Source organism: Coregonus clupeaformis, chromosome 26, assembly GCF_020615455.1.
Source record: "Coregonus clupeaformis isolate EN_2021a chromosome 26, ASM2061545v1, whole genome shotgun sequence".
Classification (NCBI taxonomy): domain Eukaryota; kingdom Metazoa; phylum Chordata; class Actinopteri; order Salmoniformes; family Salmonidae; genus Coregonus; species Coregonus clupeaformis.
Window position 1 is genome coordinate 22,334,648 of NC_059217.1, and position 17,109 is coordinate 22,351,756.

At 43.8% G+C, this 17,109-nt stretch overlaps 1 protein-coding gene across 1 annotated transcript in view; it reads left to right on the forward strand.

Annotated features, from left to right (window-relative positions):
- Positions 1-17,109, forward strand: part of LOC121540266 (ephrin type-B receptor 1) — a 244,071-nt gene that overhangs the window by 69,656 nt on the left and 157,306 nt on the right. Inside the window, exon 2 of the mRNA XM_041849016.2 lies at positions 4,564-4,628. Coding sequence (XP_041704950.2) covers positions 4,564-4,628 — 65 coding nt within the window. The remainder of the gene's footprint in view (positions 1-4,563; positions 4,629-17,109) is intronic.

Below are 17,109 nucleotides of genomic sequence, written 5' to 3' on the forward strand. Positions count from 1 at the left end.
TTCAAATCCTCATACTCAGGGGGAATCTGCAGTGCTGGCATTAGATTCGGACTCTCCACCGAGGTCGCCCCTATGGAAACACCCAGACACAGCCCCACACACTGAGCAGACCACCCTGTAAGAGCTTTCTCTCGCCACGAAATAGTAGGGTCATGGGTAATCAACCAGGGAAGCCCCAGCACCACCGGATACGCAGGAGAGTCAATCAGATAGAGCTGAATCGTCTCCTCATGACCCCCCTGCGTCACCATCTTAAGAGGCGCTGTGACCTCCCTAATCAACCCAGATCCTAACGGACGGCTATCTAGGGCATGTACAGGGAAAGGCTTATCAACGGGAAGGAGGGGAATCCCTAACTTTACACAGAACTGGCGATCTACAAAATTCCCAGCTGCGCCTGAATCTACCAGCGCCTTATGCTGGGAACGAGGTGCAACCTGTGGAAAACAAACAGGCAAGGTTAGGTGAACGACAGAAAGCTCTGGGTAAGTAGGGCGCCTACTCACCTGGGAGGACTCCCCAATGCCTGGCCTGACCTCACCTCCACCAGGGGACCTTCCCCAACACCTAGCCGCGGTGTGCCCTCCACGGCCACAGTTGGTGCAGGGAACGGCCCCCCTCGGGTTCCTACTCCTCCGTTCCCTAGCGCCAGCACCTCCGAGCTCCATAGGGCTCGGCTCGGAGGCGCTGGAAGGTGGAATGGGCAACCCCCCCCCCGGGACGTCCACGGGTAGCGAGCAGGGTGTCCAGCCGAATGGCCATGTCGACCAGTTGGTCAAACGACAACGTGGTATCCCTGCACGCCAACTCTCTCTGGACGTCCTCCCGGAGGCTGCAGCGGAAGTGGTCTATGAGGGCCCGCTCATTCCACCCTGCATCTGCCGCTAGAGTCCGGAACTCCAATGCAAAAGCCTGTGCGCTCCTCATCCCCTGTCGGAGGTAGAACAGACGCTCCCCGCCGCCTTCCCCTCCGGTGGATGGTCAAACACGGCACGGAAGCGGCGGGAGAACTCCGCATAGGTAACAGTAGCGGCGTCTATTCTCCTCCATTCGGCGTTGGCCCACTCCAACGCCTTGCCGGTGAGACAGGAGATGAGGGCGGAGACGCTCTCGTGTCCCGAGGGAGCCGGGTGTACGGTGGCGAGGTAGAGCTCCACTTGCAGCAAGAACCCTTGACACCCGGCAGCGGAGCCGTCGTACGCCCTCGGGAGGGAGAGCCGAATCCCGCTGGGTTCCGGAAGGGGGACAGGAGGACTGACCGATGGGGATGGTCCGGTAGGTGGGGGCGTGGGTACCCCGCTGGTCTCCCATCGGTGGAGAGTGTTCATCACCTGATCCAGGGCGTGACCGATCTGGTTGATCCTGTCCTCCTGCCCACAAAGACGGTCCTCCATAATGTCCGTTGGCGCAGCTGCTCCTGCTGATTCCATAGTGTGATGTGTGATTCTGTCAGAGTGCTGCGTGTGGATGTGGTGCAGGGAATCAAGCGCAGGAACAAGGGTGTTCTTCAACAGACTTTGTTTACTCCAAAACAGGAATGAGTCGCCAACCCAACCGGGCGGCACGAACAATTACGCACAACACACAGTGCGCAAAAACAAGAAAAAGCGCACACAGTGCGAACTCTCGAAATACAAACTAACGAGAGAGGAAACTCCTTGAAGGCAACAGCTGACAAAAATAATCACACATAACACCTGACCCAACACACGATAACTAAATAGGAAACAAAATCAAACACTAACAAGGGACAGGTGTACAACTAGACAAAACCAAACAAACATGAAACATCGAATGGTGGCAGCTAGTACTCCGGGGACGACGACCGCCGAAGCCTGCCCGAACAAGGAGAAGGAGCAGCCTCGGCCGAAACCGTGACAAAAGTGTTACTGAGGTTTAATGAAACTGTGTGATGTCGTTATGCCACGAGATGGACTTGTAATCTTGAGGTGCAACAATACTAATACCTCTGAGACTACCTAATCCTACAGGTATTGGTAGCTGGATGCTGAATAAGTGTGCCATCATTGGAAAGCACAGCTGGCACACTGGAACAAATTGTGTGCTGGTAAATGCAATGGATTTACTTCGACACTGAACACAGATGTTAACTTGTTCTGGCTCATTGCGTTCTCGTTGTCCTACCTTGCCTAACTGCATAGGAGGGATAGTGGTGTGGCTTGTTCTGTGGGTCTCTGTAAAGACAGGCTTGGCATGGTTCCTTTCGTGATAAAGCCCCATAACGCTCCACTGACCAATTGGGCGTACCGCAGTTTCGCGGGGCCCCCTCGCAAGGTCTGAGCAAGGGGGGGGTGGGGTCTACTAACTTCCTACAATTCTACACATTTTGCCATGGGGCAAAGATAACATTTTTGCAGTTTTAGAGCTAATCTCATGCTATTTTGCACATTTTGCCATGAGGCTGAGAGACAATGTTGCTGTTTTAAAGCTCATTTCCTGAAATTCTACACATATTGCCATGGGGCAAAAGGAAAATGTGCAGTTTTATAGGTAATCTCATGCTATTCTACACATTTTGCTATTAGGCTGAGAGAATTTTTTATTTTTAAAGATACTTTCCTGCAATTCTACACATATTGCCACGAGGCAGAGAGAAACATTTGCAGTTTTATAGGTAATCTCATGCTATTCTGCCATGAGATTGAGTGACAGTTTTGCAGTTTTACAGATAATGTCCTGTAGTTCTAAACATTTTTGCCATAGCTTATGACGTGTTCATATGCTCTCTGGGGAAATGGTCTTGGTGTGTCTTGTCTACAACATCTATCCTGGATGTCAATCTAAAGAGTCTATACTTCTATGCAGAAATCTGAGATTTCCTCTGATGATCTGCTAATTCAGAAGAAGCCCTAATAGGATGAATATGAGGCTTTGAGCTCAGTGGGAGTGAAAGGCAGGCAGGTACCCTGCGGCTGGCCCTGGACCCGCTCTCTTCTGCTCTGTTCTGCTCTCCTCTCCTCTGCTGACTACAGAGAACAGCCTCCACAGGCACTGACATCAGATCAGTGGGCTCAACACTCATTCTGCCTGAGGTCAGTGTCAGTGTCTCAATGGGACTATGATGAACTGTTACCCTGAAAGAACCCACTACCACAATGCAGTTATTGCTATAGCATTATGGGTATTGCATTGAGACTAGGATTTAGGAATAAGTAGCTGTACACAGAGAGATGAAGAAAGAGAAAAATGGCAGGATGACTTGATACTACCCTGACCACTTTGCTGATAGGTGGGAGGGGATGGGTGTGGAGTACTGGTAGGAAGGTGAGTTGGTGTGAGAGTGAGGGGTACTTTTCTGCATTGTGCATGGTGTGGTTGGTTGGTTGGCAGGTGATTGGACCAGACCAGAGAGAGAGAGAGAGAGAGAGAGAGAGAGAGAGAGAGAGAGAGAGAGAGAGAGAGAGAGAGAGAGAGAGAGAGAGAGAGAGAGAGAGAGAGAGAGAGAGAGAGAGAGAGAGAGAGAGAGAGAGAGAGAGAGAGAGAGAGAGAGAGAGAGAGAGAAAAAAACATCACATAGATAGAGACAGAAATATCAGCATCAATGCTTTTTGAAAGTCGGAGATATCAAAAAATATCAAAACAAATGTTGTGGTGAAACAACACCAATATACCAAAATGTGCTGTTGTTGTGAATGCCCTTGTGGCTCTGTAAGCTGTGTTAGTTGTTTTTGTGTTTGAACCCCTCTGCCTTCGAGCCAGGTGTGGCTGTTGGCATGCACCAGTGTTTGCATACTTGCTGATGCATTATCACGGATGTGATCCATATTTCCCGGTACATCAATATTTAATGCACTCCTCCGTAGAAATCCCCCACCAATAACCTATTGATCAGTCCCAGGCTGAATATACTTTTAGACTGTGTGAAAACAAACACAGAGGGGCAGGAAAACAACATGATGTATTTTCCCAGGGCAACACTTTGAATTGATGTCCACAGAGAATGGTTTGTTATATACTGTACTGTATTTACTACACCTACACACTTATCCCAAACAAGTGTAAGAAAACTTTGGAGCTGTGAGCATATTTTACCTTCCTGAAGGTCATGCAATACTTTTGGTTTTGGCAAGTATTTTCTTCTTTCCATCTCTTTTTATTTGTGATTATATATCTCCCTCTTCCCCTCCAAGAATGTCATGGCCTCTTTTCAGAACCAGTCTATTACTGAAGAAGTGGAGAGTGGTGATAGCTCATACTGTGTCTCTCAGAGTCAGAGTTTGACAGTAGTGAAATTTAATGAAATGTATAGAGTAGGCTGTCTGATCTGTCTGATTCTGTCTGGCCCATTGGTTAAAGGGCTGATACACTTCCAGTAATGATATATTTAAGATCTAGCTCATATCAATGGTTTACAATGGACTGAGAAGTAAGAATGGTCTTACACAAAGTAATGGAGTGAGGTGTTTTACTGGAACAGGTGTTTGCATTACATTGGTAGTAGCAGAAATGTATATTCAATCTCTCTCTCTCTCTCTCTCTCTCTCTCTCTCTCTCTCTCTCTCTCTCTCTCTCTCTCTCTCTCTCTCTCTCTCTCTCCTACAGAGACAGTGATGGACACGCGGACGGCCACAGCAGAGCTGGGTTGGCTAGCATATCCTGCCTCTGGGGTAAGAGCACTCCACTTCATCTAGACCGATATCCTAAAACTCAGAAGTCAGATGACATGTCAATCAATCTCAGTCATGTTACATTATGACCTCCTTTAAAGATGGAATCTGCAGTAGGGGAAACAGCGCCACTGTCCGCCCCACCGCTGTTGATATTGTTTTTGTTTTGTTGACGAAGCGGAGGTGAAGAGAGAAAATTGCAGTGCATATTCTGCTGTTCTATCGCGTGTGCAATAATGTCAGAGAAATTATTTGTTGTTTGCATTAACTTCTTTGCTGTTGTAATATCGCAAACGGACCTGGCAGTTTCACCATTAAGGATTCCAGCTTTAAACACTAATTTGCCATTATACTTTTCCCACACTATAAAATACCATTAGGAAAATAAAACCAGTTGCAACTGTCAACCATCCTCCTGTCCTGTCCAGTCCTTGGCACCTTAGACACCTCTCCAGCCGGTCCGCCTCCTTACACCCCCAATTAGCTCTTGGACACAGTATCTCAAAAACCCTCCGTGGTAGAGTGTACACTGTAAAAATAGAAAGTCTCAAAACACCATGATTGTGTAACGAAACCATGAAAAGTAGTGCACCTAATCTGAGATCTGGTGTTTGGAGGGTGTTTGAATGTAAACTTAATGTAAGTGTTTTAATACACAGAATTCGTTTTAAAACAGAAATGAAGTACTCTGAAACACCCAAAGTGGTTCTTCAACTTGAATATTAGTGTTTTATAAAACTGCATTATGTAATTTTTGGGGCGACCTCACCAAATTCACATAGAAATGTAAGTTATAGATCTCTCATTCTTATTGAAAGCAAGTCTAAGAAGCAGTAGATCTGTTCTTTGTGCACTATTTCTATGCTTCCCGGTCTTATGTTTCGTTTTTTCTTCTTTTACTTTCGGTTTTGTACACCAGCTTCTAACAGCTGAAAATACAATGTTTTAGGTTATGTAAAGTATATTTCACAGCGGTTTAGATGGTACAACAATTCTCTACACTATAGTTGCTTATTTTGTCACCTAAACTGAATTTCGGCAAACTATTAGAATTTAAGCAACCAGGAAATGCCGGAGCGATTTCTGCATAGTGCATCTTTAAGAAAGTATTGTGAAAACACCTTCGGGGTTTCAGTCCATGTAAAAGGCAGCATCAAAATACAAAACTGTTCTCTCATACAATCAATGGTTAAGAAATGCAAATGGTTTATAGCCTAAATATTGATTGATGATAAGGGCCTATGCAGAATATTTTTTGTGGAATTCCACCTTTATTTTTTCAATGCTTTATTTAGACAGATTAGAAACAGGAGAGGCAATAAGATGGTACATTTCGTTGGAAATGTACCTACTCAACCACACAGCCACACTGTAAGAAATTATTCTGGGGTTAATTGAAATTGACAATATATATATATATATATATATATATATATATATATATATATACAGTGGGGAAAAAAAGTATTTAGTCAGCCACCAATTGTGCAAGTTCTCCCACTTAAAAAAGATGAGAGAGGCCTGTAATTTTCATCATAGGTACACGTCAACTATGACAGACAAATTGAGAAAAAAAAATCCAGAAAATCACATTGTAGGATTTTTAATGAATTTATTTGCAAATTATGGTGGAAAATAAGTATTTGGTCACCTACAAACAAGCAAGATTTCTGGCTCTCACAGACCTGTAACTTCTTCTTTAAGAGGCTCCTCTGTCCTCCACTCGTTACCTGTATTAATGGCACCTGTTTGAACTTGTTATCAGTATAAAAGACACCTGTCCACAACCTCAAACAGTCACACTCCAAACTTCACTATGGCCAAGACCAAAGAGCTGTCAAAGGACACCAGAAACAAAATTGTAGACCTGCACCAGGCTGGGAAGACTGAATCTGCAATAGGTAAGCAGCTTGGTTTGAAGAAATCAACTGTGGGAGCAATTATTAGGAAATGGAAGACATACAAGACCACTGATAATCTCCCTCGATCTGGGGCTCCACGCAAGATCTCACCCGTGGGGTCAAAATGATCACAAGAACGGTGAGCAAAAATCCCAGAACCACACGGGGGGACCTAGTGAATGACCTGCAGAGAGCTGGGACCAAAATAACAAAGCCTACCATCAGTAACACACTACGCCGGCTAAATCCTGCAGTGCGAGAGTGTCCCCCTGCTTAAGTCAGTACATGTCCAGGCCCGTCTGAAGTTTGCTAGAGTGCATTTGGATGATCCAGAAGAGGATTGGGAGAATGTCATATGGTCAGACGAAACCAAAATAGAACTTTTTGGTAAAAACTCAACTCGTCGTGTTTGGAGGACAAAGAATGCTGAGTTGCATCCAAAGAACACCATACCTACTGTGAAACATGGGGGTGGAAACATCATGCTTTGGGTCTGTTTTTCTGCAAAGGGACCAGGACGACTGATCTGTGTAAAGGAAAGAATGAATGGGGCCATGTATCGTGAGATTTTGAGTGAAAACCTCCTTCCATCAGCAAGGGCATTGAAGATGAAACGTGGCTGGGTCTTTCAGCATGACAATGATCCCAAACACACCGCCCGGGCAACGAAGGAGTGGCTTCGTAAGAAGCATTTCAAGGTCCTGGAGTGGCCTAGCCAGTCTCCAGATCTCAACCTTATAGAAAATCTTTGGAGGGAGTTGAAAGTCAGTGTTGCCCAGCGACAGCCCCAAAACATCACTGCTCTAGAGGAGATCTGCATGGAGGAATGGGCCAAAATACCAGCAACAGTGTGTGAAAACCTTGTGAAGACTTACAGAAAACGTTTGACCTGTGTCATTGCCAACAAAGGGTACATAACAAAGTATTGAGAAACTTTTGTTATTGACCAAATACTTATTTTCCACCATAATTTGCAAATAAATTCATAAAAAATCCTACAATGTGATTTTCTGGATTTTTTTTTCTCATTTTGTCTGTCATAGTTGACGTGTACCTATGATGAAAATTACAGGCCTCTCTCATCTTTTTAAGTGGGAGAACTTGCACAATTGGTGGCTGACTAAATACTTTTTTCCCCCACTGTATATATATATATATATATATATACAGTGGGGAGAACAAGTATTTGATACACTGCCGATTTTGCAGGTTTTCCTACTTACAAAGCATGTAGAGGTCTGTAATTTTTATCATAGGTACACTTCAACTGTGAGAGACGGAATCTAAAACAAAAATCCAGAAAATCACATTGTATGATTTTTAAGTAATTAATTTGCATTTAATTGCATGACATAAGTATTTGATACATCAGAAAAGCATAACTTAATATTTGGTAGAGAAACCTTTGTTTGCAATTACAGAGATCATACGTTTCCTGTAGGTCTTGACCAGGTTTGCACACACTGCAGCAGGGATTTTGGCCCACTCCTCCATACAGACCTTCTCCAGATCCTTCAGGTTTCAGGGCTGTCGCTGGGCAATACAGACTTTCAGCTCCCTCCAAAGATTTTCTATTGTGTTCAGGTCTGGAGACTGGCTAGGCAACTCCAGGACCTTGAGATGCTTCTTACGGAGCCACTCCTTAGTTGCCCTGGCTGTGTGTTTCGGGTCGTTGTCATGCTGGAAGACCAAGCCACGACCCATCTTCAATGCTCTTACTGAGGGAAGGAGGTTGTTGGCCAAGATCTCGCGATACATGGCCCCATCCATCCTCCCCTCAATACGGTGCAGTCGTCCTGTCCCCTTTACAAAAAAGCATCCCCAAAGAATGATGTTTCCACCTCCATGCTTCACGGTTGGGATGGTGTTCTTGGGGTTGTACTCATCCTTCTTCTTCCTCCAAACACGGCGAGTGGGGTTTAGACCAAAAAGCTCTATTTTTGTCTCATCAGACCACATGACCTTCTCCCATTCCTCCTCTGGATCATCCAGATGGTCATTGGCAAACTTCAGACGGGCCTGGACATGCCCTGGCTTGAGCAGGGGGACCTTGCGTGCGCTGCAGGATTTAAATCCATGACGGCGTAGTGTGTTACTAATGGTTTTCTTTGAGACTGTGGTCCCAGCTCTATTCAGGTCATTGACCAGGTCCTGCCGTGTAGTTCTGGGCTGATCCCTCACCTTCCTCATGATTATTGATGCCCCACGAGGTGAGATCTTTCATGGAGCCCCAGACCGAGGGTGATTGACCGTCATCTTGAACTTCTTCAATTTTCTAATAATTGCGGCAACAGTTGTTGCCTCCTCACCAAGCTGCTTGCCTATTGTCCTGTAGCCCATCCCAGCATTGTGCAGGTCTACAATTTTATCCCTGATGTCCTTACACAGCTCTCTGGTCTTGGCCATTGTGGAGAGGTTGGAGTATGTTTGATTGAGTGTGTGGACAGGTGTATTTTATACAGGTAACGAGTTCAAACAGGTGCAGTTAATACAGGTAATGAGTGGAGAACAGGAGGGCTTCTTAAAGAAAAACTAACAGGTCTGTGAGAGCTGGAATTCTTACTGGTTGGTAGGTGATCAAATACTTATGTCATGCAATAAAATGCTAATTATTTACATAAAAATCATACAATGTGATTGTCTGGATTTTTGTTTTAGATTCCGTCTCTCACAGTTGAAGTGTACCTATGATAAAAATTACAGACCTCTACATGCTTTGTAAGTAGGAAAACCTGCAAAATCGGCAGTGTATCAAATACTTGTTCTCCCCACTGTATATATATATATATATATATATATATAGATATAGATATATATATATATACACATATACATATACTTTATAAAAATGAATGCAAGTCATGCAAAGCCGTAACGCACCTGTCATTTCAGAACTGTCTCAATAAAGTGTCAAAATACCCCCAAAATATATTATATTAAGTCAGATGCCGTCAGATGCCAAGTCGACGTCACGGTAATGCCAGGCAGGTAGATAGCTAACTTTGTAGCCAGATTCATTCTTAAGTTGTTCTTAAATTGTGTGGTCGACAGCAGCAATAATGAGTGAAGGGAAGGATACAAAATAACAGAAAACTTATCATTTCCACAAGGAATGGGAGGAGGATAATTTTTTTGTCATGTCAAACTCAAAATGTGTGTGCCTCATCTGCCATAATAGCATCGCTATCCCAAAGAAAGGTAACATAGAACAACATTTTAAAACCACACACAAAACCCAGGAAAGAGATTTTCCAGCAAAGACTGAATTACGAAGATGAAAGGTACAAGAACTAAAAAATCTACTGGCAGCGCAGCAGTCAATTTTAACAAGGCCTGTGACAAAAGGGAAGGCGGCAACCATATCATCTTATCGTGTGAGTCGCGTTCTTGCTAAGCATAAAAAGTTGTTAAAAGATGGGGAGATGATGAAGAAAGCATTTATTGAGGCTGCAGACTCACTGTTTGGGGATTTTAAGAATAAGACTGAAATTATGGCTGCCATCAATGACATTCAGTTGTCCAGAAAAACAGTGACAAGAAGATGTGAGGGAATAGCGGAGAACCTCGAGGATCAACTGAAGAAGGATATTGACAACTGCAAGTGTTATTCCCTCTATTTTGACGAGTCCACAGATATGGTAGATGGCACAGTTACAGTGGGGAGAACACTGCCGATTTTGCTAATTTTCCTACTTACAAAGCATGTAGAGGTCTGTAATTTTTATCATAGGTACACATCAACTGTGAGAGACGGAATCTAAAACAAAAATCCAGACAATCACATTGTATGATTTTTATGTAAATAATTAGCATTTTATTGCATGACATAAGTATTTGATCACCTACCAACCAGTAAGAATTCCAGCTCTCACAGACCTGTTAGTTTTTCTTTAAGAAGCCCTCCTGTTCTCCACTCATTACCTGTATTAACTGCACCTGTTTGAACTCGTTACCTGTATAAAAGACACCTGTCCACATACTCAATCAAACAGACTCCAACCTCTCCACAATGGCCAAGACCAGAGAGCTGTATAAGGACATCAGGGATAAAATTGTAGACCTGCACAAGGCTGGGATGGGCTACAGGACAATAGGCAAGCAGCTTGGTGAGAAGGCAAGCAGCTTGGTGAGAAGGCAACAACTGTTGGCGCAATTATTAGAAAATGGAAGAAGTTCAAGATGACGGTCAATCAACCTCGGTCTGGGGCTCCATGCAAGATCTCACTGCGTGGGGTATCAATGATCATGAGGAAGGTGAGGGATCAGCCCAGAACTACACGGCAGGACCTGGTCAATGACCTGAAGAGAGCTGGGACCACAGTCTCAAAGAAAACCATTAGTAACACACTACGCCGTCATGGATTAAAATCCTGCAGCGCACGTAAGGTCCCCCTGCTCAAGCCAGTGCATGTCCAGGCCCGTCTGAAGTTTGTTCTCAACTGGCTTACCTGGTTAAATAAAGGTGATTTTTTTTTTTTTTTTATGACCATCTGGATGATCCAGAGGATGAATGGGAGAAGGTAATGTGGTCTGATGAGACAAAAATAGAGCTTTTTGGTCTAAACTCCACTCGCCGTGTTTGGAGGAAGAAGAAGAATCAGTACAACCCCAAGAACACCATCCCAACCGTGAAGCATGGAGGTGGAAACATCATTCTTTGGGGATGCTTTTCTGCAAAGGGGACAGGACGACTTCACCGTATTGAGGGGAGGATGGATGGGGCCATGTATCGCGAGATCTTGGCCAACAACCTCCTTCCCTCAGTAAGAGCATTGAAGATGGGTCGTGGCTTGGTCTTCCAGCATGACAACGACCCGGAAACACACAGCCAGGGCAACTAAGGAGTGGCTCCGTAGAAGCATCTCAAGGTCCTGGAGTGGCCTAGCCAGTCTCCAGACCTGAACCCAATAGAAAATCTTTGGAGGGAGCTGAAAGTCTGTATTGCCCAGCGACAGCCCCGAAACCTGAAGGATCTGGAGAAGGTCTGTATGGAGGAGTGGGCCAAAATCCCTGCTGCAGTGTGTGCAAACCTGGTCAAGACCTACAGGAAACGTATGATCTCTGTAATTGCAAACAAAGGTTTCTGTACCAAATATTAAGTTCTGCTTTTCTGATGTATCAAATACTTATGGCATGCAATAAAATGCAAAGTAATTACTTAAAAATCATACAATGTGATTTTCTGGATTTTTGTTTTAGATTCCGTCTCTCACAGTTGAAGTGTACCTATGATATATATTACAGACCTCTACATGCTTTGTAAGTAGGAAAACCTGCAACATTGGCAGTGTATCAAATACTTGTTCTCCCCACTGTATGTATTTTCATCAGAATGGGATTTGACAACATGAGTACAAAGGAGGAACTACTTGCCATTTTGCCACTGAAAGGACATACAAGGGGCGAATATATTTTTCAAGCTTTTATGGAGTTTGCTAACAAATTCCAACTGCCCTTTTGTAAGCTTTTCTCCATTACTACCGACGGGGCACCCGCTATGGTAGGCCGCATTAGTGGGTTCATTGCATTGTGCAATCGAGAGAGATTATTTCCCGGACTTTCTTAGTTATAACCTCGTAATTCATCAGCAAGCTTTGTGCGGGAAGATGTTAAACATGAAAGAGGTGATGGATGTTGCGATGAAGATTGTGTGTTCTATTCGAGCAAGATGCCTACAGCGGAAGCTATTTTGCGCTCACTTAGAAGAGACAGAAGCGGAGCAGACAGACCTGCTGCTGTACACGGATGTAGGGAGATTCAGTGAGTTGTTGCCTGAAATCAAGGAGTTTCTCAAGGTCTCCAAACATGCAGAATATGCACAGCTAGAGGACACACAGTGGCTCCTGGATTGAGCTTTTCTCACTGACCTAACTTACATGCTTAATTAATTGAATGTAGAGCTGCAAGGAAAAGGCAAACGTAATCGACATGATCAGCTCTGTGAACACTTTTAAATGCAAACTACAACTGCTCACAAGAAAGCTGCAACGTAAGGACATGCACTTCTTTTAACATATGCGTTCAGAACTTGACCATCAGGGCAAGGATACAGCAGAGCTTGACAGTGCACATTACGTGGAGCAAGTCCAGAGCATCTTATCTAAGTTTGACAGTCGTTTCACTGACTTTGCATCACTTGAGCCTATTGCCACTTACAGTGGGGAGAACAAGTATTTGATACACTGCCGATTTTGCAGGTTTTCCTACTTACAAAGCATGTAGAGGTCTGACATTTTTATCATAGGTACACTTCAACTGTGAGAGATGGAATCGAAAACAAAAATCTAGAAAATCACATTGTATGATTTTTAAGTAATTAATTTGCATTTTATTGCATGACGTAAGTATTTGATCACCTACCAACCAGTAAGAATTCCGGCTCTCACAGACCTGTTAGTTTTTCTTTAAGAAGCCCTCCTGTTCTCCACTCATTACCTGTATTAACTGCACCTGTTTGAACTCGTTACCTGTATAAAAGACACCTGTCCACACACTCAATCAAACATACTCCAACCTCTCCACAATGGCCAAGACCAGAGAGCTGTGTAAGGACATCAGGGATAAAATTGTAGACCTGCACAAGGCTGGGATGGGCTACAGGACAATAGGCAAGCAGCTTGGTGAGAAGGCAACAACTGTTGGCGCAATTATTAGAAAATGGAAGAAGTTCAAGATGACGGTCAATCACCTCGGTCTGGGGCTCCATGCAAGATCTCACCTCGTGGGGCATCAATGATCATGAGGAAGGTAAGGGATCAGCCCAGAACTACACGGCAGGACCTGGTCAATGACCTGAAGAGAGCTGGGACCACAGTCTCAAAGAAAACCATTAGTAACACACTATGCCGTCATGGATTAAAATCCTGCAGCGCACAAAAGGTCCCCCTGCTCAAGCCAGCGCATGTCCAGGCCCGTCTGAAGTTTGCCAATGACCATCTGGATGATCCAGAGGAGGAATGGGAGAAGGTCATGTGGTCTGATTAGAGAAAAACAGAGCTTTTTGGTCTAAACTCCACTCGCCGTGTTTGGAGGAAGAAGAAGGATGAGTACAACCCCAAGAACACCATCCCAACCGTGAAGCATGGAGGTGGAAACATAATTCTTTGGGGATGCTTTTCTGCAAAGGGGACAGGACGACTGCACCGTATTGAGGGGAGGATGGATGGGGCCATGTATCGCGAGATCTTGGCCAACAACCTCCTTCCCTCAGTAAGAGCATTGAAGATGGGTCGTGGCTGGGTCTTCCAGCATGACAATAACCCGAAACACACAGCCAAGGCAACTAAGGAGTGGCTCCGTAAGAAGCATCTCAAGAAACAGCCCCGAAACCTGAAGGATCTGGGGAAGGTCTGTATGGAGGAGTGGGCCAAAATTCCTGCTGCAGTGTGTGCAAACCTGGTCAAGACCTACAGGAAACGTATGATCTCTGTAATTGCAAACAAAGGTTTCTGTACCAAATATTAAGTTCTGCTTTTCTGATGTATCAAATACTTATGTCATGCAATAAAATGCAAATTAATTACTTAAAAATCATACAATGTGATTTTCAGGATTTTTGTTTTAGATTCCGTCTCTCACAGTTGAAGTGTACCTATGATAAAAATTACAGACCTCTACATGCTTTGTAATTAGGAAAACCTGCAAAATCGGCAGTGTATCAAATACTTGTTCTCCCCACTGTATATGTGCTTTCCGTTTGGCACAGACATTAATGTGGAAGTCATTGCCTCCAAAATGGGATCACCTTTTCAGTTGGACACAACTATAGCAGAAACTGAAATTCTCACCCTTCAAAATAACATTCAGCTGAAATCCAGGGCAACCTCTGAGATGAAGGAAGAGTTCTGGGAGCTGCTGCTAGAGGGGAAGTATCCCAACATTAGATGATGTGCTCTCAACTTATCAGCCCTTTTTGGATCAATCTACCTCTGTGAGTCTGCATTTTCTCACATGAAGATAATAAAGTCCAAGTACAGATCTACTATGACTGATGACCACCTTGAGGCCTGCATGAGACTTGCAACAAGCTGATACAGCCCTGACTATGAAAAACTACTTGCTTCCACCCAATGCCAAAAGTCACACTAAGGTAGGAAATGAAATTAGTTGCACTTATTTGTGGAAAACATGTTATTGGTCCACATTATAATTGAGGATCAAATAGGTATCATAGCGGCAGGTCCATACTCAGTGGTGTGTTGCGTTTCATACATTTTGTTGGTTGGTTTAGATTTAGAGACTGGTAGATCTCATCAGGCTGGCAAATGAAAAAGTAGAGCTCACGTCAAAGAAGGTTGGGCACACCTGGTCTATGCTATATGTAATTCTTCTCATTTAAATTGTTACAAAAGCCACAAACAATGTCATTAAATCCCTGTTAAGAATTAAACACCATTAGGCCTAGTTATTCTTTCCTTGGTAAAGGAAAGTTGCACTCAGTTGCACTGAGTACACAACTGCGGGCCAGCGCAGAGCTCAGAGCTACCTCATTGAAGATGCTATCGGAGGAGACGATGACCCACTGGCATGGTGGAGAGGAAATGAAAGTCGCTTTCCACTCATGGCCAACGTTGTCTGAAAATACCTGTGCATCTGTGCAACAAGCACTCCGTCTGAACGCGTTTTCAGTACAGCAGGCAATATTGTCACTCCACTCCGAAGTCTTCTAAAACCAGAAAATGTGAATATGCTTATGTTCCTTGCCAGAAACCTTTAGGTAGGCCTAAGACATGGTAAAAACCAACTAGACCTAATTGTTCCTTATTGCACTTTTTTATTCCAATTTAAATGAAGTCTATATTAAAATCCAGATACAAATTTTCCAAAGACATAGCTACAGGATAGGCTAAAATATTCTGTCAAGCCTTGAAAGACTTATTTGCACTATTTGGCTATTTCCGTACTTATTTTTTGTTTGCCACTGTATCTCAAAAAGTGGTAGTGTATAGTTGTGGATGCCACACCCTGCTGAAAAAAAACTGCAGAGACCAGCATAGGCTGGTCATACTGGTGACCAGCCGTCACTGTGTTTTTGCTGGTGACCAGCCTTCGTTGTGTTTGCTGGTGACTAGCCTTCACTGTGTTTTTTGCTGGTGACCAGCCTTCGCTGTAGTTTGGACACTGGTGACCAGCCTTGGCTTGAGCCACACAAATCAAATCAAATCAAATTGTATTTTCCACATGCGCCGAATACAACAGGTGTAGACATTACAGTGAAATGCTTACTTACAGGCCCTTAACCAACAATGCAAAGTAAAACAAATAAAGAAAAGTGTTAAGCAAAAAAAATAAAAGCAAATAACTAAAGAGCAGCAGTAAAATAAAATAACAGTAGGGAGGCTATATACAGGGGGTACCGGTGCAAAGTCAATGTGCGGGGGCACCGGCTAGTCGAGGAAATTGAGGTAATATGTACATGTGGGTAGAGTTAACATTTGGGTTATGATCAGTTTATGGCTACTTCCCATATCTTGAGTTTGAGACCACGGTAGTCGAGCATACTTTTATAGAGTAAACTAGCTAGTAATCGGTCTGCAATATTGCGACACTGCTTGCATCCGCCTGCCTGTTACAAAGGGGCCCGGTTAACAACATGTAACATTTATAACGCTATTCCCTCCCTTCATCTATTGCACAATTACAGTTCCATCAAACATATTTATTACTAACCCTTCTTCTACATGTGGTTCCATGGGTATTACAGTCTGCCATCGAACATCAATAATAAGACATGTAGCCTATAGGATATTATAGCTAGCCTACCTCAAAACAGATGTTAGCCACTGCTCCATGATCTACCACCAACCACTCGACTTGAATCTTCTTTATTTTAATGGATTACAATACAGTATTTTTAAGTTTAGGTGGCTAATGAGTACCAAGATGTTTTATCTCTACATTTCCTTCATAACATTAGTTGGGAAATTATTTTTCTAGGAGATAGCTAAAGTAGTTTACATGTTTCATCTAGCTAAGCTACCTAGCTTGAAGACATGGTAACAGTGTGTGGTAAACAACTAGCTATCTATGAAGTTGATATAGTGTACTTCAGTCCAATCAAAGTTACTGGGCATAAGACGTTGATTTTTTCCGTAGTCAATGACAATGAGCCTTCTTGGGCGGGCACTTCTACTGTAAATCAATGGAGCACTGAAGAGGGGCTTTTGCTCTCCCAGCAGGTGCTGCGGTGACATAGTGTCCCCATGAGTGATGGCACCCTAAGCCAATCACACGCAACAAGAGATGATCAAAGACACCTACGCTCTGTACTTTCTCTGTCTGCCCCTCCACCACAGAAAGCACAGAGCGAGGCTACAACAGCTGCATTTTGAAGCTGCCTTACTCAACAAAAATGTACCAAAACAACAATACAATGGGAATGGGACCACGTATGTTTCATTAGATCAAGCAATTTTTTTAAATAAAATAAAATTGTTTGCTAACTGATATGATATATTGTTGTGACATGAAATAACAGAATTGCATGCTCCTGGATATTGGTGGGGCTCTGCCCCACCTGCCCCACGTGACACATCACCACTGTTTGTTTCCTATATTTCTCAACTCCTCATTCATAGGCG